General features: G+C 51.2%; 3 protein-coding genes and 2 non-coding genes across 6 annotated transcripts; 1 reads left to right on the top strand and 4 right to left on the bottom strand.

Annotated features, from left to right (window-relative positions):
* Positions 1-1724: 1724 nt before the first annotated feature.
* PHKG1 (phosphorylase kinase catalytic subunit gamma 1) lies at positions 1725-10346 on the top strand. The gene is made up of 11 exons (XM_072881848.1): positions 1725-1743; positions 4263-4396; positions 4689-4864; positions 5200-5254; positions 5884-5949; positions 6190-6353; positions 7150-7240; positions 8208-8361; positions 8449-8574; positions 9215-9505; positions 10221-10346. Exons 2-10 carry the CDS (start codon positions 4314-4316, stop codon positions 9464-9466), a joined length of 1167 nt encoding a protein of 388 aa, XP_072737949.1. The 5' UTR covers positions 1725-1743; positions 4263-4313; the 3' UTR covers positions 9467-9505; positions 10221-10346.
* SUMF2 (sulfatase modifying factor 2) lies at positions 10283-15680 on the bottom strand. Of its 2 annotated transcripts, none has more exons than XM_072881846.1 (9): positions 15507-15680; positions 14980-15136; positions 13772-13886; positions 13116-13160; positions 12752-12902; positions 12151-12206; positions 11614-11698; positions 10897-11062; positions 10283-10541 (listed from the first exon to the last, which is right to left on the bottom strand). In XM_072881846.1, the coding sequence occupies exons 1-9, from the start codon at positions 15562-15564 to the stop codon at positions 10445-10447; spliced, it is 930 nt and encodes a 309-aa protein (XP_072737947.1). In that variant the 5' UTR covers positions 15565-15680; the 3' UTR covers positions 10283-10444. The 2 variants fall into 2 exon arrangements, with proteins under 2 accessions (XP_072737947.1, XP_072737948.1); XM_072881847.1 differs by lacking the exon at positions 15507-15680 and adding an exon at positions 15324-15489.
* Positions 15681-16583: 903 nt separating this feature from the next.
* CCT6A (chaperonin containing TCP1 subunit 6A) lies at positions 16584-24303 on the bottom strand. Its single transcript, XM_072882636.1, has 14 exons — positions 24114-24303; positions 23759-23822; positions 22098-22232; positions 21295-21468; positions 21035-21138; positions 20210-20320; positions 19535-19694; positions 19189-19271; positions 18673-18769; positions 18095-18242; positions 17656-17789; positions 17442-17544; positions 17041-17113; positions 16584-16938 (listed from the first exon to the last, which is right to left on the bottom strand). The coding sequence occupies exons 1-14, from the start codon at positions 24245-24247 to the stop codon at positions 16866-16868; spliced, it is 1593 nt and encodes a 530-aa protein (XP_072738737.1). The 5' UTR covers positions 24248-24303; the 3' UTR covers positions 16584-16865.
* Positions 20465-20602, bottom strand: LOC140661075 (small nucleolar RNA SNORA15). Its single transcript, XR_012045592.1, has one exon. It is a non-coding gene; the product is annotated as a small nucleolar RNA SNORA15 (small nucleolar RNA).
* Positions 21600-21731, bottom strand: LOC140661076 (small nucleolar RNA SNORA22). Its single transcript, XR_012045593.1, has one exon. It is a non-coding gene; the product is annotated as a small nucleolar RNA SNORA22 (small nucleolar RNA).
* Positions 24304-25745: the final 1442 nt, after the last annotated feature.

The following is a 25745-nucleotide window of genomic DNA, read 5'->3' as shown; positions in this document are numbered from 1 at the left end:
TTGAGCCTGAAGGGTGAGCAGGCGAGAGCTGATTTTTGGCAGGCTTCTGTCTGCCTGTCAGCTGTGCTGCCAGCAATGGTGCCTGAGGGGCTGGAGCTACAGAGTTCAGGAACACCCGTAGCTCAGTGGTGGGCAGCCATCTCCTGCTTGAGCATCTGACCCCCACTGCTGATTAAAATACGTAGTGACAAGGAAGGCTGTGTGTCACTCCACGCTGTTCGGCATGCAGTGGGTCTCTGTTCCCCAACAGCCTCCTCTTATACTCTTAAAAACAAGCTCTATATTCAGCTTCAAGAGATTCTGAGAAGTATCTTCCCTCTGCTCGGAGAGGATCTCGGTGGTAGGTCATTACCTGAGCAAGCCAGTGCGCTATCAAGCAGCTGTGTGCTTCTAGGATAAGACAGTCTTGCATCAGACTCGCAGTTCCCAATAACGCAAGCAGAGGTCGTAGGGTTTTCTTCCTCCATCTTGTGGTAGCAGTCGTGGACTGAAAGATGAGGTTGGTCCAGCTGACGGTGGGTGGTGTGGCCTCCTCCTCGCGCCTGGCTTAGGCAAGTGACAAAGCTACTGCTGCCACATGAAGAGAAAAAATAAATCTCCATTTTAAAAGTATTTACTGATGCAAAGTGCAAACCCTCCTTTTCTCCATCAGGGGGAGCAGCCAGCTCCTGCCCTGCTAAAATCCCTGGAGCTTCTGCTGCGCTTCGCTGCGAAGAGAGGATCGCGAGTACCAGAAGGTGTACTCTCACGGGGGGAGCGCGGCAGGGAACAACCTTGCACCGAAAAGTGCAATTCCTGTTAAAAACACTTTCACAGCATGACCTGTTTTTCCTGAACTTCTTTTATGGTGTTGGGTATTCCGCCTGTTCCTAAAAGCCTTCGTCTCCCATCTGCGGTTCCTGGAAGCGAAAAGATAAAATCAGTATTCAAAATGCGGAAGGGTTGCCTCAAACACGGGGGACAAGGACACAAGTACCTTTCCTGGTGACACGAGAGGCTTTGCTTCTGCTGGTCAAGCTCACGTCTCAGTCGCTGGGTGTTTCACCGTCCTGCTGAAAAGAAATAAAAACAGCCTGGGACAGAAACGCCTGCGCTGGGCTGCTGCTGAGTTTGCAGCAGGCGTCCCTAAAAATACTCTTCACGAGCAGGCAGGGAGATGCGCGCAGACTGGGAAAAGCACAGGGCGGCGGGTAGAACCGTTCGCAGCTCGCAGCGGTCGAAAAGCACCGGCCAGGCAGAACAGCGGGCAGGGGGGAGCCGGCCCGGCGGGGGCCGGGCGAGCATCGCCGCGGAGGAGCGGCTCAGACATGACGGGAAGGGGCGACTGAGCCGCGGGGCGAGCCCGGCCCCGCGCGGGGCAGGGTTAACGCTGGCGGTGCCCGGGGGAAGTCCCCGAAGCTCCGCGCTGCTGCGCGGCTCTTCCGCTCCCACCGCGGCAGCCGGCAGCGCCTCTCCCCCGGCCCCCGCCGCCTTCCCGGGCGGGGGGAGCGGTCCGCCGGCTCCCCCACCGCCCGCAGCCGGAGCGGCCCGCACTCGGAGCCGTGGCCCGGCACGCCCGCCCGCCGGCCGCCGCTGCCAAGTCGCCTTGCGCGTTATTTTTGGCTCGGCGGCAGCGGGCGGCCCTGAGCGAGCGGCTCCCCGGCGCCCGGGCCCTCGTCCCCGCCCGGCCCCTGCCCTTCGCCCGCCCGAGGCCCGGGGACGAGGCGGGATCGGCGGCGGCGGAGCCAGGCTGCCTGCAGCGAGGTGAGGCCGGCGGGTGGCCGCTCTGCCGAAAGGGAAGCCCTTTTGGGGAGAAACCGGCTTCAGGGAGACGGCGCTTTAGGGGCGGGGAGGATTGCGGAGCCGGTGGGGGGTTTAGCTTCCCCAGAAAGCTTGCTTCCAGTAGGATTTTAAGCACTGTTTTTTCCTTATTTGCTAAGCACGCCGGGGCCGGGGCCGGGGCCCGGGAGCTGCCGGGGCTCCTTGCTCGCTCGCCCTCGCCGAGGCGGGAGGTTTCGGTGCGGAAGCACCCGGGGAGGGGGGGCCGCGGCCGGGGGCCGGGGCTGGGATCAGGCAGGGGCTGGGGGGGGGGGGCACTCCCGTGCTGGCCTAAAAGGTGACTTTAGCTTGGGCTTTCCAGTTTTATCTCAATAAATATTTGCATGTTATTGAATATGTACCAAGGCAAACCTTTAAAGCCGTTTCACAGCAGCCGGCCGGGCACGCACCGTCTCCGTTAGCATTCCTCCGTCTCTGCCTCAAGGCACAAACCTTCCCCCGTCCCCGACCCCCTTTTTTTCCCCCCCCTTGCACTCTTATGGAGCTCGTACAGCTCCGATAATAAAACCGGCTTATCCTGTTAGTGCTCTGTACCAGCTGCTTGTATAATATCAGGATGGTTTAGACAAACTCCTGGGCTCTTCCCTCCCAGAAGGCGGCACACAGACCCCAGGCTTCTCCTGGCAGCGCTCCGCCGATGCTCCCCAGCCTCCAGCCCTTCCCTAAGACACCAACCCCCAGGACTTTGATTTTCAGCTTCCAAAAAATCAAAGTTGTTGGTTCTCCCCCACCTCGGAGATGATATTTTCTTTTCCCTACTCCCTGATCCTGCCTCTCATTTATAATTTCAGCCCTGACTTGGTTTGGCATTGCTCATAATATTTCCAACAGCCATTTCCAACAGCTAAAATTTTATAAATTAAATCAAACTCATGGCTGTTTAGAAACGCTCCAGCCCTCATTAGACATCCCTCCCAGCAGCAGCAGTGGACAGATACCTAAAACACAGCATCAGTCCTTATAATCAGGTCAGGCCAGATACGCTTTGATAATAAGATTTAAATGTACTTAGAGATGCAAACCTGCCTGGGAGCATCCTGGCAGAGTTATTGCCACTTTGGAGAGAAGGGCAAAGCAAAACCCGCAGTATTGGGGCTCTTCTGCCCACCTACTCTCTCCCCCAGCAGCAAGCTGTCACCTCAAAGTGACAATTTTGCCGCCCAAGCTTATAAGAGCTGCTTTCCACACTAGCTGCTTGGTCTCTGTGTATGTTTGCGGAGCAGCTGGACCCGGACAATTGGGATTTCAGCAATGCAGGGCGCAGGAACAAGCTGAGGACATCCAGTTCCCAGAGCTTAAAGGGAAATGCCGGTGAAAACTAGGGATCTAGTTTTCTAGGAGAAAACTAGGACTACTGGTTCTTTTCTCCCCTCTATCAAAATACTGTCACAGCGCTTCTCCTCCAGTAATGGCAGCACATTAAAAAAAAAAAAAAACCAACCAAAAAAACCAAACCCCCCAAAAGGAAAAAAGAAATGGGTCAAAAGCCTTTCAGGAGTTTTGGAGGCTGCTGGCAGCTGTACGTGTGTGGCCGAGGAAGCTCGCTCAGCCGCTGTCCTCAGGCTGGCTCGGCCCCAGCTGACCCCACAGTGCTGGCTGTCCCCAGGCACCCGGTCCCCTGCCTGCACCCTGACCCCCCGACCCCCCCACGCCGCTTCACTGACCCTCGCCACCTAGTTTTCCCTCTTAGTCCTTTTCCCTTCGCTCTAAACACTATTTTTTCCTCCTTGTTCTCAGCCAAACCATTCCAGACAACTTTATAGTCTTAAAAATAATCAGGAAAAAAAAAGAAGAAAAAAAAAAATGGCAAGGCAGATTTCGGTGCTTCGCAGGGGTCTTTGGGCGGTGTCGGCGTGGGGTGATGTTTCTGGAGGCTGCTGCTGCTTGGGACCCTTCGGACCTGCTGTGCCAGCATCGCCTTGCTACTGTGCGCCTTTGCGAGCTTAAGGTGCAGCTCAGCAACTGCCTCCCCCGCCAGCGCTTTCCCCATGGAAGTCTCAAAAACTTAATTAAATTGCTTTCCCAGGTGGGAGGAACCAGGAGAAGTGTGGCGTAGCCCTTAGCACATGGTAGGAGCTGGAGGACGATGCCCTGTGAGCTGGGTGCGGGTGTTCTGTAGGAAGGGACGAGGTTTTGAGGTGCTGCAGCTCTTCCCAAAGCCTTGGCCCCAGCCAGGCTGCTTCTGCCTCTGGGGACAGCCAGGCTAGGGGTGATTCAGTGGGATTTCTCCTGTTGTCCTCTACGGGATCTCCATGGGGTCCCAAGGGCAAAGCTTTGCTTTTCCAACCAGCAAAATATCCCCTTTGGTCTGTGGTCCAGGATCCTCCTCCTCCCTTCTCCTCCAGCTTGATGTTTTCCCCTCCAGAGGGGATTGGGGACGGGGCAGGTCCCCGCTCCTGCCCTGGGTGCAGCGAGTGCCCATCCTTGCTCTTTTCTCCTTGCAGCCCCTTTCCGCCGGCAGACGAGCCCAGAGTGCCGCCAGGCAGGAGCCAGAGATGACCAAGGAAGAAGACCTACCGGACTGGAACTCATCCAAGGAATTTTATGAAAAATATGAGCCGAAGGAGGTTTTGGGCAGGTAAAGCTTGTTTTTGGCAAACTGTGGTTTCACCTACTCCAGTACCTGATAGGAACATCATCCCCTGGGAACATGATATGAACAGGGCCCATAGCAGCAAGGGGTTAAAAATAGCATGAAGCAGCACTTTTCATCAGCTCAAAATCTTCTGTCCCACCAAGACAGGATAACAGAGTGAGACCCACTCCTGCATGAAAATACCAACCAGCCCAGGTGCCGATGGCACGGCCACGAAGTCGGGCTGCACGGGGAGGAATGGAAACCCTCATCTTGTCTGTGTTGTCCCTGGCAGGGGGGTGAGCAGCGTCGTCCGTCGGTGCATTCACAAAACCACCCGGCAGGAGTATGCCGTGAAGATTATCGACATCACGGCAGGTAACATATCCCCCAAGGAGGTGCAGGAACTGCGAGAAGCCACTGCTAAAGAGATCGACATTCTCCGCAAAGTCTCGGGCCACCCCAACGTCAGTAAGTCAGGCTCTGAGCATCAGGGCAAGGGGGTTTTCTTCCCCATTTATTCTTCGAGGTGTCCCCAGGAAGGGTTTTTGGGGTGAAATCCCTGGAGGGTCAGGTCTCTGATGGTCCTAACACGATGCCCGGCATCTGCTTAGAGCATTGTTTGCTCTGCCCCTGTGCACACGCCAGCGGTGCCCAAGCTGTTTTCCTCCTGATCTCCCAACCAAAACACTAATGAAGATCAACTCCTTGTTAATTCAATTAGCAATTAGATCAGCAATTTTTAGGCCATTAATGGACAGGAAAACGCTATACACTGTGCTCACAGCCCCCATGTTTTATTGCAGTCCAGCTGAAGGACAGCTACGAATCCAGCACCTTCTTCTTCTTGGTGTTTGACTTGTAAGTACCAGCTTGCCCGTCACCCCAGCAGCATCTCCCCAAGCCCATTCCCACTCTGCAGCTGGCCACCAGCCAACACCTGCCCCAGCTTTTTATGGCCCAAACAGGGCAAAGCAGGGGGACAACCAGCTCTTACTTAAAGTAGAGATGAGCCTGGATTGCTGCGAGCCAGCTTGTTGCAGCCTCGCTGCCGGCAGTGTTTCCCCTCCGTCAGCGGCTCAGCGCTGCTCAGGTTTCCCTGTAACCTTTGGTGGGAGCCGTCATGCATCCCCTGCGGGTTATTTATATGCCCAGCAGGACCAGGGCACACATGACGCTCTGACTCCTGACACCAGGGCAGCGCGATGGACGTCAGTGGAGGGGGATGGCACCCAGAGAGCCCCGTCCCTGTCCCATCTGAAACCTGCCCTCTCTGGGGACAGCCTTTCCTCCTCTTGCCTGATGTTTTGCAGCAATATAGAGGCATTTTTACCCCTTTTTATTAACAAGTTGGCTTGTCATTTTGTGCAGTGGGTTCCCTGGGGCTGTTAAGGGGAAGCGACCCCCAGTCGATCCTCCCCAAGGGCTCGGGGCCGGTTTGCCATTGCAGCTCAGCCGCTGCCTGCCTCCGTTTTCCCTCCCGCACGCAGGATGAAGAGAGGGGAGCTCTTCGACTACCTCACCGAGAAAGTCACCTTGAGCGAGAAGGAAACCAGGTAAGGCCAGATGCAGATGGCTGAAAATCATGTTGCAAAAGCAGAGCGCAGGTTCGAAGGACGACCTTGCAGCCGGCACAGCACCCACAGACAAAACAGCACCCCGGGCTGCGTCCCTGTGCTCAGACATAGGGGCTGAGCTGCACGGTCCCTGTCCCTGTCCCCGTCCCCGTCCCCATCCCCGGGAGCACAGTGCCAGTGGGCGTTCGGGCTAGGAGAGGTGCTGTCACCCATCCCCAGGAAGATCATGCGCGCACTGCTGGAAGTGATCCAGTACCTCCACTCCATCAACATCGTCCACCGGGACCTGAAGCCGGAGAACATCCTCCTGGATGACGACATGAACATCAAGCTGACGGACTTCGGCTTCTCCTGCCAGCTGCGCGAGAACGAGAAGCTCAAAGGTAGGAGGATGGCGAGGCGGGGGCAATGCCAGGCTGGCCCGTGGCCACCCCGTTGCTGCAGTGCCCACGGGGAGTCGGTGGAGTCTCTCCAGCCCCACTGTCTCCTTGGGGCCAGTCTCGCTGCTGTGGGTGCAAATTGGTGCCTGTTGGCTTCGGGTGCCCTCCTGCTCATGCATGAGCCCGGCTCTGCCTGTGGCACAGCCTCCACACCTCACTCCTCGCCATGAAGAAGTTGCTGCCAGTTAGAAAAACCATCCTATTCTTTCTGCTTTTTTCCCCTCCAGTTGACCCTCATCACCCCATCCATTTACTGCCCAACATTAAGGTTTTTTCCCACTCCTACCCTATGAAGAGCCACATAAAGGGTGGCTGAAAGGGCTGTCCAGCATTGGGACAGGCTGCCCAGGGAAGTGGTTGAGTTGCCATCCCTGGAGGTATTTAAGAGACGTTTGGCTGAGGTGCTTAGGGACATGGTGTAGTGGTGGGCTTGGTGGTGTTAGGTCTATGGTTGGACTTGATGATCTTAAAGGTCTTTTCCAACCTGTGCAATTCTGTGATAACCAACAACGGGCATCCCCCCCCACTGGCATCCTCATCGCTCTCTTCACTCACATTTTAGCCGTTATAATCCACCAAGAAAAGTCACCAGTGAGATGCACGCAAGTTGCAGTTACTCCCTGCGAGCACCATCAGTGCAAAGATTCCACCTGGGATCCAGACCCAATGCTCGGGGTGGGTGGGGATGGCACAGACCCTCCCGGGTGGCTTAGGGGGATGCTCTACCCCATCTTTGCAGAGATCTGTGGCACGCCTGGCTACCTGGCCCCCGAGATCCTGCAGTGCTCCATGGACGATGAGCACCAAGGCTACGGGAAGGAGGTCGATATGTAAGTGAGATGACTGCCTTCCTGCCTCGCCCCTCAGGCTGCTCCCAAAACACGCGTGGGTTGAGGCACAGCAAGAGTTGTGCAGATGGGAACCAATTTGAGCGTTTGGAAGGAATTAAATGTTGTGCTGAAAAATGCCCTTGGGGGCCCTGAGGGGCTGTTCTGGTGACCAGGGGGCTCTGGCACAGAGCTGGGGGAGAAGCAGCCTGGGGACAAGCCCATCTCCCCGCTTTGCCCCATCAGGGAGGGGGAAAAGTAATGCTTTCTGCTCATAAAAATCAACTTAGGGGCTGGAATCCAAGACGCAGGGCTTTTTAAACACACCCCATAGCGAGACACGAGCCTGAGGCAGCCCCAACAGAGCAGCCAGCTCAGGAAAGCCCATCAGAGCCCGGTCTGAGCCCTGCAGGGACTTTAACACCATTTCTGGTGGCTTTGGGCTCAGGTCTGCAGTGGTCAGAGCTGTAACCAACCACCTGAGACACACCAGGGCATTTCAGCCCCTTTTCAGTTTAAATACCTCCATTAAGCCCCACGCCAGGACACGCTGCTCACCACAGCCTGAACTGAGACAGCCCCAGAGCATCCGGCCTTTCGGGCACCACCCTGTCCCAGTCTCCCGCATCTTCTCCCTCCCCTAAAAAAACCCAAGAAACGCCTCCAACTCACAGCTTCCTCCTGCAGCATCCAGGAGAGCAGCTCCACGTCAACTCAACTCAATAACCTCAACCCCCTTCCCAGCAGCAGGGCAGCCCCTGCTCCTTATTACCCATAACGAGCCTCAGCAGCGAGCTCAGCCTCCCTCATCAGACGCCGCGCAGGGCAGCGTCCTCCTGGTTTTCCAGGGTGGCAAAGCACAGCGTACCCCGGTTGGGGGGAGGCACCCGGCCACCCCTGGGGCAAGGATCCGGCCGGGTGCCCCCGGGGTGCTGCCCGGGGCTGGAGGGTCCTGCTGGGCTGCCCGCAGGTGGAGCACCGGGGTGATCATGTACACCTTGCTGGCCGGCTCGCCTCCCTTCTGGCACCGCAAACAGATGCTGATGCTGCGGATGATCATGAATGGAGACTACCAGTTCGGCTCCCCGGAGTGGGACGACCGCTCCGACACCGTCAAGGACCTGGTAGGCGCTTGGGGATGGGCAAACCTTTGCGGGGGCAGTTTTGCAGACACCTGGGACACCCCGGGTCGATCCGATGCTCTCATGCAGATCTCCCGGTTCCTGGTGGTGGACCCGCGGCAGCGGTACACGGCTGGCGATGCGCTGGCCCACCCCTTCTTCCAGCAGTACGACGTGGAGGAGGTCCGGCACTTCAGCCCCTTCCGGAAATTCAAGGTGAGGTTGGGTATGGGGGTGTCTCAGCACCCCGACCCTGAGCCCAGGAGCTGATGGGTTTCCCAGCTGAGCTGAGTGGGATGGGTTTCCCAGCTGAGCTGGGAGAAACTGGGAGTTCAAGGTGGCTGATGGACCTGGGCTTTGGCAGGATGTGGCGGCCTGGGTGGAAACCCTTCTTGAAGCACTATTTTGCTTACTTTCTGCTACTTCCTAAGGGCTTCTTCACAGAAGAGGATTAAATAAGAAAAGGGAAAGCCCGCCTCCCCCGCAAATCATTAAAAAAAAAAAGCCACAAAACCTTCTAAGGGGAAATCGATGAGCCTGACATCACATGGGTGCATCAAATGATGCAAAAGCTGATAAAACAGAGAAATCCTTTCCCTTCCCTATAGCCAGCCATTAGGGCAGCTCAAAGGTACCTGAAGTGGCATTAGGGGACACATTTAGGACTGACCCACAGTTTTGACATTAAGGGCACACTTGGAAAAAGCCTGTACCGCTCACGTGGGACCAAATGCCTGTGCCAGGAGCCAGGCTCCCTCCTGACTCCTCCACAAGGCTAGCAGCCATGTGGGATGTGTTGGGGCTGATCCCGTTGTAGGACTGGCCGCGAATTCCAGCCTGTTCCCCTGTGCTGCAGGTGATCTGCCTGACCGTCCTGGCATCGGTCCGTATTTACTACCAGTACCGGCTGGTCAAGTCGGTCACCAGGGAGCTGGTGGTGCGGGACCCGTATGCCCTGAAGCCCGTCCGCAAGCTGATCGACGCCTGCGCCTTCAGAACCTACCGGCACTGGGTGAAGAAGGGGGAGGCGCAGAACAGAGCCGCCCTCTTCGAGAACACCTGCAAGGCCATTTTGCTGACCCTGGCAGCCGAGGAAGGGCTGTTTTGATCGCCGCTGCGTAAGCCGATGAGTTTGCTCAGAGTTAAGGCAAGTAAAATCTTTGAAAAACAACCAGTGATTTCTTTTGCTTTTTCTTAGATACAGCTGGCCTTGGGTCAGGTGCAAATGCAAACCCAGCAGACGGCTGTGATTTGCCGCTGGGGTATGGCCCACTGCCAGGGATGGGTTAGGAGCTGCCTCTAACAGAGCTATAAGCAGCTGCGGCTCCCGATGTGCTCGGAGCAGATCTGCTTGGGGAAGGCTCAGCTCAGCCCTGGAGCGGGACCTTTTCAGGGCAGTTGCAGCTGGAGGAGGGATGAGCAGTACCTGGAGGGGTGTCCTCGCCCACCCGTGGGCTCAGGGCTTTGGTGGCAGAGCTTGTGCACAGCCAGTTTGTAGCCCTTATGCTGGCTATAACACCTGGGAGAGGTGGGACACTGGTTTGTGTCATCTATACACTTAGAAACGAGCACACGTGGTTTTGCCGCTGTTTAAGGGTCAATAAAGGTGCCTTGTTTCACTTCTGGGAAGGCTCGGAGGCTGGTACAAAGCTGGGATTTCCCAAGGAGATGGGGACCAATGTACGAGTTCCCCTTCCAAGGACGTGCCCCCATCGCTCCTCCCGTGCAGCGGCCCCTCACGGCAGCCCCATGCCGGTGGTCACAGGGGGGCTGGGGGTGTTCACTCGCTCTGGCTGGGGCTGGAGGTCAGAGCAGCTCTGGCCTGTCCCACACACATGCACCCCTCTGCTTACTTAAAACAGACACCGAAAGGAGAGCTGTAATATCTACTACACCGAGAGGACATTAAAGACAAAACACCCTGCCTGCCATTCCCAACCACTGCTCAGGCCCAGACGTCCCAGTGTGGAAAGGAGTTTTAGCTGAAAGTATTTAATTATTAAAACTGTCCTGATGAAAGTGACTGCTGGAGGTTACTGTTCATCTCCACAGGAGAAAGTGCCTCAGGTCTTCCTGAGCGACCTCGTCAGAGCTCGGGTTTGGTCCGGCTTTTCTCAGCCGTGATGTCGGCAGCGCAGCGGAAGCTGAGGTTGTCGGAGGCCGAGTCTGGCGTGTTCCCCATTCTCATGGAGGAAAAAAAAGAGACCCAAAGTTAGGGATCCTTCCTAGTTAACACTTACATCCTTTAATGTGACCCTCTGTAACAGACTAGAAACATCTTCCATTTCCCTTTAATAATTTCAAGAAAAGCATTTAATTCTAAATACTTGATGGAAAATACACATGATTTGAGAAGCAATTAGGAACGTATTTATAGCAGGAAAATTTTTAGCATTATTTGTAGTATGTTTTCCTAACTGCTTCTCAGAAAACTGAGTAGGAACAAACAAATGTCTTTTACAATAAAACCCCCTTCCAAATAAAACCAAGCCAGAAGAAATCACTGCCAAACAGCGCCTGGGCATTGCCCCGACCTACCTGGTAGTAACGCGAGCTTTATGATTTGCAGACCCATCTGCAGTATCAATCCACGAGGCACCTCTCAGGACCTGCATGTTCTGAGCGCGCTGCCTCGATGAGAGCCCCGGAGCCAGGTACTCCGACGCGGTCCACTCCCAGGTGTTTCCCAGCAGGTCATAGAGCCCTGAGACACAGACGGTTTTGCATCAGGATTATGAGAGCACATCTGCAAGGGCTGCAAAAGCACTTTGGTGTATGGGAGGGGGTGCAACATTCAAAGCATCACTGCAAGAGCGTGGTTTAATGGTGAGAGTGGGAACCAGAAGCTCTTTACTGTATTGTAAACTGGCCCTGTTTACAACTCAACCTTCAACAAATCTCTCATTTAAATGTGTCTCAACCTTTCCCACCTGCGTGAGGGGCATGGCATCCGCTGCCCTCAAAACAACACGCTTGGGATTTTCAGGTAAATCACATGGAAGTGCAAAAGAACTGACTGCTCATTAAAAGCAGGGGACGGTTTGGTGCATTGAAGGGCACTAGGCGCACATCAGCCAACTTCAGTAACAACCATCAGTGCTTTTGCTGGGCTCGGTTATTCTATCAAGATGCTGATGTGATCCTATGTCATATCTGAAACCCTGCTACAATTACAGGATTTTATAATTAGCGTTGAATGGATATTAGGAAGCAGATGCCACCCCTGAAACCAGGGTGGGGATGCCTGCTCTGTACCGTAGTTGTTCTGAGGAGGGAACGCTGCCACCGGCGAGACGCCGTGATAACCGTCTTCAGCCGTGTCGACCCTCGGGAAATCACCCTGTGGGAAGAAAGATCACTCCGAGCAAAGACCCACCGTGGAGACGACACAAAGTCCTGCTCTTCACAGGGCTGTGTTACACTTAAATAATGGAAATAACTCTCTGTTGCAAATTAACTGTATGCAGCATACCTGGCTGAGAGAGGAGATCAACCATCTAAAGTTCTCCCAAGACAACCCCCTTTTCAAACAAATTTACGTATTAATTTTTGGTTATGTATGAATTTTTGGAAGCACTGAAATCCTGGTTTCCCAGGGAAGCTGGGCTGACTCTGCTCCCTCTAAGGGTATTTTGGATAACCTGCCAAGGGCTGAATTTTGGAACCCTGCAGGTAAGCCTGCATTGCTTCCCAGGACCACGCAGCCTGCTCAGGCAGCCACGCACACTCTGTGGTTGAGTTAAACACCATCAGAAGAGCTTAGCGTAGACAGGATGATTTTTAGGATCTTACCTGCCACAGATTTGTACGGTTCGGCTGAAACTTGTTTCCCCAGGGATACACCCTTTCTGCCAAAGAGGAAGGGACACCCATTACCCCTGTGTCACCCCAGCCTCTACTTTTGCCTATTTTTAACCAGGCTTTTACGACCGTCCTTTTCTGCTCAGCTCAGGACGCCGAGAGGGGTTATATGAATGGGGCCAGTCGGTCTCATCCCTACAGACACTGCCAAGGAGGCGAGGGGAGATGAGAATCAGCAACAGCTTCCCATTTACAAACCACTTCTCATGCCAGGTCCCCCAGCGATCCCAGCAGCTCCTTTATGCCACCATCAATGTGTGGGGGCAGGTGGGTCACTCCTTGCCCCAAACCCAAGAAATGGTATTTTTAGCTGGCAGAAGTGCTTTGTTTAGGAAGATACATTAAGATCATAGATAAGCCACTTCTTCTTCCTATATTATTATTATTATTAATTCAACTCCCAGGCCAAAAGAGGTGGTTCGCCCCCCCAGATTAACCTCTGAAAACATCCCTGGATGGAGGTTTAGGTCTGGTAGAACTAACGTTACTCAATGCCTCGGTTTGGAAAAAGGTCAGAGCTTGTCGTACGTACGCTCCAGTCCTCCCCTGGCAGCAAATTCCCACTCCTCCTCTGCCGGGAGCCTCTTCCCTTTCCAGGCGCAGAACGCCTGCGCGTCGTTCCAGCTCACGTGCAGCACCGGGTAATCCAGCCTGTCCTTTATGCTGGAGCCAGGACCTGAGGGCTGGGAAGAATTGCATTGAACAGATTTTAATTGATTTTGTAAACTTTTCAATTAAAAAGGGAATAAAGGACAAGAACAGACCAAGGCAGGGAACGTGCAGCAACCAGAGATGCTGGGTTTTTTTCCCCATTTTCAGTCAATAAGGTTCAGCACACACTAATAGGTGCACACTCCCAGCGTGGAGAGGACTCACCGCACCGGGTTTTTACTCACCTGACGCCAGAAAGCCTTCTCGACGGGCAGCCACCAAGGGGCAGCCTGGAAAAAGAAACGTCACCAGATTAAAGTTGGACTGGCAACACACAGCCCCGACACCATCCTACAGCAGCGTGTGTACAGAAGAGCACTTGTTAGTCTGGAAATGGTTAAATGCTGCAGGGTAGGTTGGGTTATCACAGGCATTTTGATAGTGCTTTCCAACAGAGGAGGGCATCTGCTTTTAAAAGTGAAAACAGATCAAGAAGCCCATGCTGCTTCTATTTTTTTTTCTATTTTAAGGTTTGATTAATAAAGTACTTTGAAATGCACTTTGCTCTCTCCCAGCTCACTGGAGCATCTCATGAATCCAGTCTGACAGCATTTGGAGAGGATGTAAACAGAGGAGCACCATAAATCAGCCCAGGCTCAACCCTGCTGTTAGTTTCAAAAGCAAAACAACCCAACCAAGACTAAGGAAAAACCACTGAGAATGGCCAGACTCTGCACTGAGAGGTAGCTGCTACTCAGTGGAAAAGCAATCCCGGCAAGTGTCTCCCCTCCTGGTTTGTTTTTTTTTTTTACTTAAAACAGAAAGGTCAGACAGGGATGTGATCAGAAATGCCATCTCCATCATCATCACCAAAACTCATCCCCATGGGGTTTAGATTTACCTCCAGTTTTTGGGTGACTTTTTTTTTCAGCTCTTCGGATAAGAAATCCTCAAAGACAAAGCTCCAGCCAAATGCTTCTGCTTCTGTTTTGTATTTCTTTTCTCTAACAAACTCCCTGGCATAAATACAAAATGCTCAGGCGTCTGGGTAAGAGTTCTTCAAGAGTCACACCACCAAATACAGCGATCTGCCCATGCAACAAGTTCAGAGCAAGGCAAAACATACGTGACCTACAGATACCCCATCTGCAGAGAGTCCCGGCTCCTCCCCGGCACAGCTCCAGTCGGTTTGATATAGATTTAACAGATAAAACAGTCCAATTTGCATCTGTTCACAGATCCGATAGCTTTTATGTTACCTATGCAGGTAAACTCATCCTGCACCCTGGTCTTCCATAAAATTTAACAATGGCACAAATCAAAAATCCCTTAAAGCCACTAAAACCTACGGTTGCTGTTAGTTAAACGTCCCCAAAATGCAAAAAAAAGTCACATACTGCTGAATCATCTCACCCTGCTTCTGTCCCATTTGTTTCCCCATTGCCCAAGTTGCAGTAATTGCCATTACTGTGTGTTGCTGGGCAGTTACTGGTGCGTGGAAGTATTGGCTCTTTTTAACTGACAAGGGCTCAACCAGGCAAATAAAGGCATTTATTAGCGCTCTGGACAAGGGCTTCTATAAAATACACAGAGGAGTGGTCCCGTATTTACAAAGGGAAATTGAAACTATAGGAACGTGGAATCTGACACAGTACAGCCCTATTAGTAAGAAAAAGGCACACACACAAAAACCAGTGTGTTTGCAAGGAGAAAAGGAGGGGAAAAAAAAGAGAAGGAGGGAGAGAAGGAGGGAGAGAAGGAGGGAGAGAAGGAGGGAGAGAAGGAGGGAGAGAAGGAGGGAGAGAAGGAGGGAGAGAAGGAGGGAGAGAAGGAGGGAGAGAAGGAGGGAGAGAAGGAGGGAGAGAAGGAGGGAAAAAAAGTAAGCACGCTTGCAAGCTACACCGGTAAGATGCTTCAGCCCACACCCGCTGAGGTGATTATTACTGACAGACACATTTTTTTGTTCTACTGACACTGCTGGGAGCATCCAAGCCTTGGCTTTCAGACCCAACCAGCCCCAAAAGACCCGGCACCAGCACCCGCACCCCTCCCAGCTGCCCGCGCTGCCGAGACCCCGCGAGCCAAGCAGACCCAAAGCTTCGCTCTTACCTGAACTCCCTGTTTGTGACGGGATATTTGTCGATCGCAAACGGCTTCACCGTCACCTCCCTGACGGGCCCCTCTTCATTCCTCTTCTCCAGGGAGCTGGATCCCATCTGAAACTTCCCCCCAGGCAGCTGCACCATGCTTTCCTCCTTTCCAAATGCTAAAAGTGAAGGAATTCAGTACGAGAACGTTCATTTTTAAACACGACCGCACAGGACAGCATGCATTATTTGCCAGAAAGGCACTTTATGCACTGGAGGTAGGGTGCAATATAGTAAGTGACTGCAATTAGCGTTTATATAGGCCTGCGTTTTTTTGATAACAAGTTTAAAACATTTTAAAGTCACATTTGCAGCGTCTCTCTTGGGAAAGGAACGGCTCCGGTGAGGTGAAATCAGCACGGCAGCTCCTTTAAATGAACGGCTTGCTGCAGTTAGAAGGAAGGGAACGCACGCCGGGAGAAGCAAGGCGACGTGCTCGGCCTCCCCGCGAGGAGCCGCGGCAGGAGCAGCCCCAGCTCCCGCACTCACCCCGCGGAGCGCGGCTGCTGCCCAGCGCCCAGCAGCACAGCAGCAGAGCCAGCCCCATGCCCGGGCAGCCACCGGGGCAGCGCCGGGAGAGGAAGGGGAACGGCCGGCGGAACCGCCGGGCTTCGACCCACCAGCGCTGCCGGCCCGGGGAAGGGCTTCCGGGATCGGGGAAGGGCTTCCGGGCCCGGAGAAGTGCTTCCGGGCCCTTCCCCACGCCCCGCAGGCCGCCCGGGATCCCGCGTGTCCGGGCTGGGGTTGCCGAGCAATGCCTCGGGTTTTAAGCAAAGGGCTTTCATCGCGCCACGGCACGGCTGAGAAGCGCTTTGCCTCCGCACCTGAAAACCCGCCTGCCGCCGGGGCCAGCAACAAACCCACTGCCGCCCTCGAAGCTTTGAAGCGTTTCACAGGCAAAAAGGGGGTTTTTTGGGTGTTGTTTTTTTTTTTTTTTTCTTAAAAGGTTGCTTTTATAGTCGTTCAGTCAGGCAGCTGTGAGGAGGGAAGGAGAGTCCCATCTGTTAACATAACGAAGCACAACTAGGATCAGGGAAGATCATTTAAGACGGCAGAAGCCCGTTCCCTTCCCATAAACCCAGGCAGCCCTTCGTGGCAGGCTTGATCTAAAGCTGCAGTTCTGCCTAGAGCTGGTATATTGCTGTCCATAAATACTTTAATACTTTTAACAGTGTTAAAAATCTACCAGCATTATGACAAGGACAACAATGTGCAACAGGTCTTTCAACACACTTCAAACCATTGCGGAGTACGTTCACTCAGAGCTATCTGTGAGCAAGTACAAAATAACAAAGCGAGTGGCTTAATCCAGCTTTATCAGGGGCTGGACAAATCCCAGGTCTGAACCCAGCTCAGAGCCCCGAGCAGTATTTTCACAGCCCCCAGAGCAGAACGCATGGCCATGGCAAGTACCAGAATCAGTAACGAGCCCAGCATGCAGAGCTGGGAGCCAGAACCTGCAACTCCCGGCCTGCAGCTTAGCACTGCTCACCGAGGCTGTAAGCAGAACGTTTGAGGGCTTGGCCCCAAGGAAGGTAAAGTTTTAAATAACCAACACACATAAAGCACAGAACATAACAGTTTATTGGGTAAAAAGGAAAGCAACTTCAGTTGTATGCTTCAGTGAAATTAAAAATAAATAACTGATTTTTAGAACCAAATATTTGGATATTTGCTAATATTTTGAGTGGCCGTGTTTACCAAAGAGGGGCTGCTCCTTACGGCAGAGTAACTTCCATCGCTGGGGAAATCCACCAGGGCTAAGAACAGAGCGCTGTCAGGCGGATTTCTTGGACATTCCATGGGGCGCTACCCAAGCTGACCACCGCTGACAACAGCAGCTCCAACTCAGCCTTTAAGGGAGGACATTCCAGCTCGCATAATTTCATCCACCAAGAGAATGTTGCTGGCGATCACCGTGCTAGAATATTAAATAAATAGTTAGAATATCCATTTTGACATCCAGAAATTTGAATGATCAAACACTCATTGCTATTTAAAGTGAAAATACTGTAACATTTACCATGAATGAAGCAGTTGCTTTTTGACATTATAATTATCCCAGATTCCAGCTGCTGCAGCTACCATTGGCTCACCTACAAAAGAGGCAAAACAGTCTTTAAATCACCAGTTCCTGTAATTCAAAGTAAGACTTTCCGCTATCTAACATCTGGTATTACTTGCTATGAACAACCAAAAGCATTACCGTGTGCTCCATCTTCACACGGAACTTCAACAGAACGCATTTAAGTACTACGGCACGCCAAGACTGACCGCAGCAGCAGCACACCCGCCGAGGCGTTCTGCGCAGCTTTTTGTGAAGTGAGGTATAGCTTTCTGCATTCACAGCAACTTTATTCTTCATGGAGCTGAGCCAGGACAGTTTCTTATTAGAGCATCATCCCATTATTTTAGAGTTCTTACCAGTGTTCAGATCAACTCCAGTGAGTTGCCCCGATTCTGCATGCTCAGTCTGAACCTTCACTAGCGTTTCCTGGGGATCGTAACCAGAGTTCTGAGCGAGAACCTTTGAGAGAACAGAGGCATTATTTCATGCTGTTAATTAAGAGACCTCCAGCAGAAAAAGTGACGGGCCTTAGCGTGCTTTAAAGCCACTTTATTCAAGAGTTCCTTGTACCTTAGGAATGATGAGCAGAGCATCAGCAAAAGCTTGAACTCCAAGCTGGGCTCTCCCTTTTACATTAGGTTTATGCTTAATGAGAGCATTAGCTACTGCCACTTCTAATGCACCCGCTCCTGGAACCACACATCCTGTAAGGGAAAACTTGGTACTGAGACTTCACAGTAAGCACCTGTTCCAATTTAAACAGTTAATTTTTAGTGTAGTTTGATCTCTTCCCTCATCCTTAAAAAGACAGCTTGTATCTGATCAGGTAAATACCTATGCAGTTATCCACTACTTGTAAAATACTAAAAGAACTGAAATTACATTTGAAATACACTCAGCTTAGTGTCTGACTGCATCGGATATCAAGGAAGCAGATATAAAATTTGCTAATTTTGAGGCGAATTTCAACAGAAGATCCTTAACGTTGCTACGCAGAGCAGAGACTTACCATCCTCAATGGCGTTTTTAACAGCACGCAGACCATCTCTTACTGCATCCTTGATTTGTGTGAGTGTATGCTTATTCGGTCCCCTGATCAACAGGGTAACAGAGCGGGGGTTGTCACATTTCTCAATAAAGGTGTATTTCTCTTCACCCTGTAAAACAGGGTTATGTATTCATGTCATACATTTGCTTAATCAACGTATATGCATAATAAAAAAATTGCACAGACACTTTCAGATTCGGTTCTGCACTAACAGCACTTCAAGAAGTGATGGAAAGCAGCAGAACCTTATTTCTGTTTTCTCAATTTTACAGATATTAAAAGCATAATACGGAAGTAACAATAGGAAAACACACTATGACAAGAAAAAGTATCCAGATAGTTGTTCACATAAAAGTGCCATTGACATTTCACTGGGATGTGAAATGTCACCAGCCTTTATTCATGCTTCAGTATAGCTCTTCAAACACTTAAGAAAACTCCATGCACAGACATACTGAGACAAAAGAAAAGCTGGCATCAAGTGAGATTAGTACAGGCATATTTAACCAGGCTTCAGCTGAAAGCTTAGTTGTACTCACCAGTGTATACTCATAGACAAGCCCTGCGTGTCCCAGACAGTCAGGAGTGAGATCCTCCACAGAGTTCATGGCAGTACCACCACATGCAAGGGTCAGTCTGAGAGACAACACGTACAGCTTAGCACTTGCTTTATATTAAGTAAAATCTGAAGTCACTAACATAACAATAGTATTTCAGCATGCAGAACACCAAACTTCCTAGGCTTGGAACAGTTTGCTTCTGTTCATGAAAGAGCTCTTCACAAAAATAAGCTTGTAGAATTAAGTCTCCTCTATAGGTGTCTACATTTGAAGCACATTGATAGCTCAAATTCCGACATCACTCAGCGTGCTGAAAATGCAAACATTTCCATGGTTTGTACAAACTACCCTGAGTTACACCACTAAGAGCTGGAGAGACCGAAGTGGACTTTTTAGTGCAAGTCCTTGAAGGTGGATTCAAGCCAGACTTGACTCACTGTTCGGGTTTGGAAGAGCAAGTTATTGATTTTGCCCCCTCCTCTCCCCAGGACTGACCTTTCCATGTTCCTCCTTTTAGCTCTCCGCAAAGCAACTATTCCTTCTTTTGCAAGTGAATCCAAGGAAAACGGGTCAATTCCCTAGAAACAGAGAAAGTGACCATCAGGATAAAGAGCGAGCTAAATACATCCTCGCTCGGTCTGACACTAATGATCAAGTTCTTCCTCAGAGCTCAAAGAAGATCTCAAGTAGGAACTGTATGCATATATTCACAAGTACATCAGCCTAAATTTAGTTACTTCTGTCTGAAGAACTGTACAATGCGAGTCAAACAGCACACGGCTTGCCAAGAAAGCCAGCATTTCAAATTAATTTTTCTAGTTAGTTATACCCTTCATCTCACCTTCTGGTTGATCACAATAAATCCTTTATCTGAATCGCCACAGACTCTTCTTTTCAAGTCTATGATTTTGTTCACTCTGTCTTCAATGAACTTTCTTTCTGCTTTCACTAGCTTCTCTCTCTCTTCTGCACTTTTATAGAAGAATCCAGAGCTCACCTCTCTGAAGGAGGAAAAAAAAAAGGGGGGGGGACGGGACAGTAAGACAACTATCCTGTGTGCTGTAGAAATACACTTAAGCATAAGGAATCAGTCCTTTCAGCTGCATTCTTAAAAAAAAACCAAACCAAACCAAACAAGAACCGCCCCCAACCAGCATGCAACATGTAGCTGTTCCTGCTCTCTAGTTCAGAGCTTTTCCATTTGAAACTGAGCAAAGATGTTCACTCTAGAATATAAAATTATGTCCAGGAAAGGAAGGACTTCCAGCCTTTCTTCAATGAAACAACAAAATAAAAACCACTACAAAGCTCTGCCTCTCAAAGACATTTTCTCAGCCACCAGCTTCCCTTTTCCAAAAAAGAACTGCAGAAGGAGCATCACCTCTTCCATTCCACCTTCTACACTACCTGCCTCACTCTAGAAGAGTCTATACAGTCCTTTCGATTCTTATTTAAGCACACCTTAAATAAAAGTCTTTTAAGACAGGAGCATTTCACCTTGTTGCTGTGTACTTACGTTTTCTCATATTCCAGAGATACATTGCAAGTAAGAATATAAGCATCTTCCACTCTTTTCTTCATGTCAGGATGACGAGCACCATGATCCAAAACCAGCCCCCTTATCAGCCTGAAAGATTAAAAAGCATTTTGTGTGTCAACATACACATACAGAAGATACACACTTCATGGAAGGGCAGACTAGTCAAAGAATTGACAGTGCAACTGGTCAAACATGAACTGCCTGTGCACTTGTGTTGGGAGTAAACAACGATCATGTATCCCGCTTCCAAGGGCATGCCCATTCTCATATAAAAAGCATACCAATCAGAGCATGGAAAAGGAATTTATTCTGGCATAGTGTCTGACTGCATTAGCTACTGAGGAAAGCTAGTGCAGAATTCATCCATGCCACTGAGGTAAATACAAAGCCTACGGAATATCCAACTAGATGACTACAAACCAGTTTCCATTTATCAAATGCTATTTTGTACTTGTAATGAACAGATACAAGCCTGAAGCATAATCAAGCCACAGACACTATTACTAAGAAAAAAAAAGTATTTATTCAACATCATTATGTAAAGGCCTAAGCCAGTGTTACTCTTTGCTATTCAAAAACCTCCTGTCAGGGAATCGAGTTCGGTGACTGGGGAACTGCTGCTGCCTAGATAATTTATGGCTGAAGTCTGTATTTCTGCCTTTCTTTCACCCCTTCCCCAATAACTTTTCCAGTGGTAGCTTTAGGACACCCAAGTTCTTCTAAAAAGAAAACAAAAACCCACAGACTACTCAAAACGTCAGGGCACCATTAAACTGGAGCTCAGGGATACAAATTACTTACGTTGTGTCAGTTTCTGATTTGTGCTTCATCTCCATAATCTCTACCATGTGGAGGTCGATAGGCTCATCTGGTTTTCTGACTGTCAAAACAGAATCTACTACAGCCTGGAATAAAGGGGAGAAAAGCCCCAGAACGACCATTAGTCTTCCAAAGTGCAAGTTCACATCCTTCCATCCACCCTTCACTCAAGTAACAATCACAGCACTTTAAAACCTGGACCTCTTCACACAAAAAGAGGCAGAAGAGACATGTACACTTACCTCTGTTAGGATGTCAGCAAGCTCGGTATGAACTTTAGTACGGAGGGATGTTCTGGCAACATCTAGAAGGGTCTCCCTGTCCATTTCCTTGGTTACTTTGACCTGCTCCAAAACTTCAAGTGCTTTTTCCTTTGCAATCTCAAATCCTTCTGCTACTATTCTAGGGTGCAAACCCTAATGCAAGGAAAGAAGGGAAGTCATTGGACAATAGAAGACAAAATGGTACTTTTTCACAAGTAGAACCTGTGGTTTCAACGTTCCATGTAACGTCAAAACATAGGAAATATGCATCCTACAAAACAAGAAAATGTACTGTCCTTCTGAATACATATAAAAGGAATGCAAATCCTTCCAATGCAGAGGAAAAGTACAGATTATTCTAGCACAGAATCGAAGCCAAGGGAACTACAAAGCACACTTGGGTGTTCACTGTGCAATGTGAATGCTTATTCTGTAACTCATAATATCCAAAATACCTAACATCAGGGAGGATCCCCTTGTTAACATAAAAGAAGTGATTTAACTCACACAAACCAGACAGAAGTAACAGCAGGTATCAGACAAAACCTTATTAAAAGCTACACTATCCACAATAAGCGGTTTTGATTTTGAACAAGTCTTAAGTCCTCCTCTCCAGCTTTTCCCCATTTTACAAGTTCTGTGATCCACCCATTTTAAGCAGAAATATATATTCATTTTCATGTTTGACTTAGGAGTATTAAGCATTAAACACAAAACAAGTTGAATGGTCTCAGATGAAGCTTTTAGCTTGTCCACCTACAAAAGACATACTGCATACATACCTCAGAAATATAGAGATCTGCCTGCTTTAGGAGTTCTCCAATGATCAAGACATTTGAAGTGGTACCATCTCCAGTGATATCATCTTGCGCTGTTGCTACTTTTGCTATCAAGGAGGCTGTGGGGTGTTGTATTTGCTAAACAAAAATAAGAAGCTGAGCAGTAAGTCTTACTGCACTGGTACAGGAAGCAAGCAATCTGAAATCAGCTAAAAATATTTAAGGACTAGTTGATGTTTTCATGATTCATGTCAATTTAGCAGGTTTCAACAAATAACACTGGTTAACAACAATGATTACTTTGACAATAGGCTGATTGAATTAATCCATGTAACACTACTTCCCCCCTCAGATTACGCATCTATACACAAAAACGTTGAGTGCTAAGAGCCAAACTAGTCCTCAACTCATTATGAACTCGACAGAGCCCTTTTCTCCTTTAGGCAAAGGATGCACCATCACAGCTAGACTGCTGCTGGCACTTAAACCAGCATGTTTAGAGCTAATTCAGGAATCTCTGCACGGTCAGTGCTGTACATACCCTAACTGGTTTGGTATTTCTCTGGCAGTTTATTTTACTCATTCTTATGAAACTAAAGAACATTCAACTAATTTGTTGCTTGTCAGTTCCTCTGCTAAGCAGTACATTTGGTGTTCCAGCTATGAACATCATTCCTGTCTGGCCCAGCTTCACAACCACCACACATGACCTTATGTTACTCACACAAGTCACACTTTTAATTTAAGGAACACGCACATCACTTAGCATCTCCAACGGCTGACTGGAGAGTATTTTAACATAGGTCGAAGCCTATGAACCTACAGAACAGTATCCACATTTGAAGAGGCTGGTGCTTGGTGACTGTACTAGAGCGAGATAAAATCAAACGGGACCATTTATACCGTTGTTTAGCTTTTTACCATTACTTTTTTTAAAGCACTACCTCTAGTGTGAAAGAACCGATGTAATGAATTTTTCCCGTTTGCCAGATCACCGGGTATATTAACTTCAATACTTTATGCTGAATTACCACAGGCAGCTAGTGGAGTGAAATAAGCCACGCACACGCTGTGCCCACCCGGGATGAGGGCATGCTGCAACCCGGCAGCCCTGGGAGCCAGGGCCCACGATGGGCCCGGCCACGCTGCCGGCCCCCAACAGGTGAGACCCCACGGGGAAACACCACCCCTCGTGTAACCTTCACCCCTACGGGGGGGAACTCTGATACAACCCCAGACTCAACGGGAAAGCGACATCAGCTGCATCCATCACCCAGATTTAAACACTTTCCAAGCCCATGAAGAACTCTGCTGTCTTAGGCCTGCTTAAGTACCACAGAAGTATGCCTTCCGTGGCAAAACAGAAGGCGACAAAAATGCCAACATAATTGTTTCAACAGTTTATGTTTCCTTCTTCATTGCCAAATTAGCACACAAACTATACAACATCCACCAAGCTGCACTTATTTACCTTCCTCCCAAGGAACATTTTTCCCTCAATGCAAAGGGCTAAACACCACAGAAATGCAGGCCGGGGGCAGGCGGGGACGTGGTCCCCCCTCAGCCACAGGCACTCTAAGGGAATACAAGCAGGCTCCTGCCTCCCTAAGGCCCCCCACGGCTCTCCCAGGTTCCCACCCCCCCACGGGCACGAACCAGCTCACCATTTCCTGCAGCAGCACGTTGCCATCTTTGGTCAGCTTGATGTCTCCAGCCCCCGACACCAGCCTGCGGGCGACACGAGGCGGGTAAGCCGGCCCCCCCGGTCCCGCCACACGTGGCCGGCCGAAGGCCCGCAGCGCACCCTCTCCATTCATTCAGCCCCACCCGGCCGGGCGGCCTCCGCCTTTGTTCCCCGCCGCATGGCGCCGGCAGGAACGGCGGCCCGGCCTCCACGAGCCTCCCCCCCGCCTCTCTCCTCACGCTTCCCCTCAGGCCGTACCGACCGCCCGCGCGCTGAGGCGCCTGCCCGCCCCCCCCCACCCCAACCCCGACGGGAGGCGCGGGGGGTTCTCTCACATCTTCATGGTGCCCTTGGGGCCCAGGTTGGTCCTCAGCACATCCTGGAGCCCGCGGGCCGCGCTGATGTTCACCGCCAGCGCGGCCTGGGCGCGGGCCACCTCCGCCTTGGGGTTGAGGGCCTTCACCGCCATAGCAGCCGCTCCGCTCCGCGCTGGACCAGGCCGGGACGGGCGGAGCGAGCCGAGCGCCGCGGCGAGGGGCGGGGACGGAACAGGCCGCGCCTCCCCACCCGCCCCTTCTAGAACACTCCGAGGCGCGCGCGCGCCCATTGGCTCGCCGGCGCGCCAGCTGCGTTCCCATTGGCTGCGGCGCCTGTCGCTCCGCCGGCCCGCTCCCGCCCCGCCGCTGAGGCGGCCTGAGGCGCGGCGGTTGGAAGGCGCGGGCTGGTGTGGGAGCGGGCGCGGTAGTTAACGGGGAGCGCGGCCCCCCCGGCGGGGAGCGGCCGGTGGGGGCCGGCGCTCAGCGCGGTCAGGCGATGTGTGTGTGAACGAGGCCTTTGAACGGGCAGGGTCGCTCGGTCGTTAATCCCACCCAGTCATGTGGCAGACACCCCCCCTGCAGGTTTGCAGAGCCGTGAGAATAAATAATTAAACGCCGTGATTTAACATTAGATCCATAGAATTAATAGTTAAGGGGACCGGATTAATAATCAGAATGGTTCTTGGTAAAAATTAAAGAGTTGAGGTTAATCAAAACTCGTCTTAATACAGAAGCTGCTGAGTGGGCTGCCGGGGCCTGCACAGCCACCGCAGCACAGCCCTGCACGCCCAGGCCTTTCCTGGGCCTGAACCCTTCACAAGGCTTTCTAAGCATGGGGGCCGATCTCTCCCAAGGCCACACAGAGGTTTCCCGTGAGGCCTGTGGAAGAAAAAGACAAAATACTGTTGAAGTCAAGGTCACCTTGGTGAGGTGCTGGAAGTGTTTGGCCTACATGGCCTGTCAGGGCTCAGTCCTTGAGGCTGTGAAACATTTATGTCTTACCAGCTTTGGGCTCTGAAATGGAAGACAATTGACAGTTTCCCTTGAGAGGAGCCTGAGAAGAGAGCTCCTGCCATGCTTCCTTACACACACTGCAGGCACAGATTGCACCACATCAAGTTTGGCTCCCACGTTGCCCCATCTGGGCTCGTACCCCCAAACACCCATCTGCTACATCTGAGCAACTGGCAGTATCAGGCGTGACACAACCCTCTTGTTATTTCAAGTATTTCGTAAGGAAGGTGCCCACCCCCAGAATAATCACGGCCCATGGCTGCAGAGGTGTGCCAGGGAGATCCAGGCCAAGCAGTTTTTGATGTTCCTGCAGCCCATCTGCTCCGGACGGTCCTAATCCCCAGCAAACAGGGACAATTGGCCTCAAGGCCAGGATTTTGTCAGTATTTGGTTCAGAGAAGAAAGACAGCCTCCCCCAACGCTCATCCACCAGCCGTGAGGATGGCACAGGGTAAATCTCCCCCAGTCCATCCCACTCTTTGCAGCAGGGAGCCCTGGATGCAGCCCTGGAGGCTGAGCTTCGGCAAGCAATGCAATGAGCTGTTCATGTTATCACGCCACTCCAGTAGTAAAGTCTAAGCCCGCTGTTGGGTACAATTTTGTTGCACAAGCGTTTTGGGGGAGCTTGACTGAAAC

The sequence above is a fragment of the Ciconia boyciana genome, chromosome 17, assembly GCF_034638445.1.
Source record: "Ciconia boyciana chromosome 17, ASM3463844v1, whole genome shotgun sequence".
Classification (NCBI taxonomy): Eukaryota; Metazoa; Chordata; class Aves; order Ciconiiformes; family Ciconiidae; genus Ciconia; species Ciconia boyciana.
This window is presented reverse-complemented; position numbering and strand designations above follow the sequence as displayed.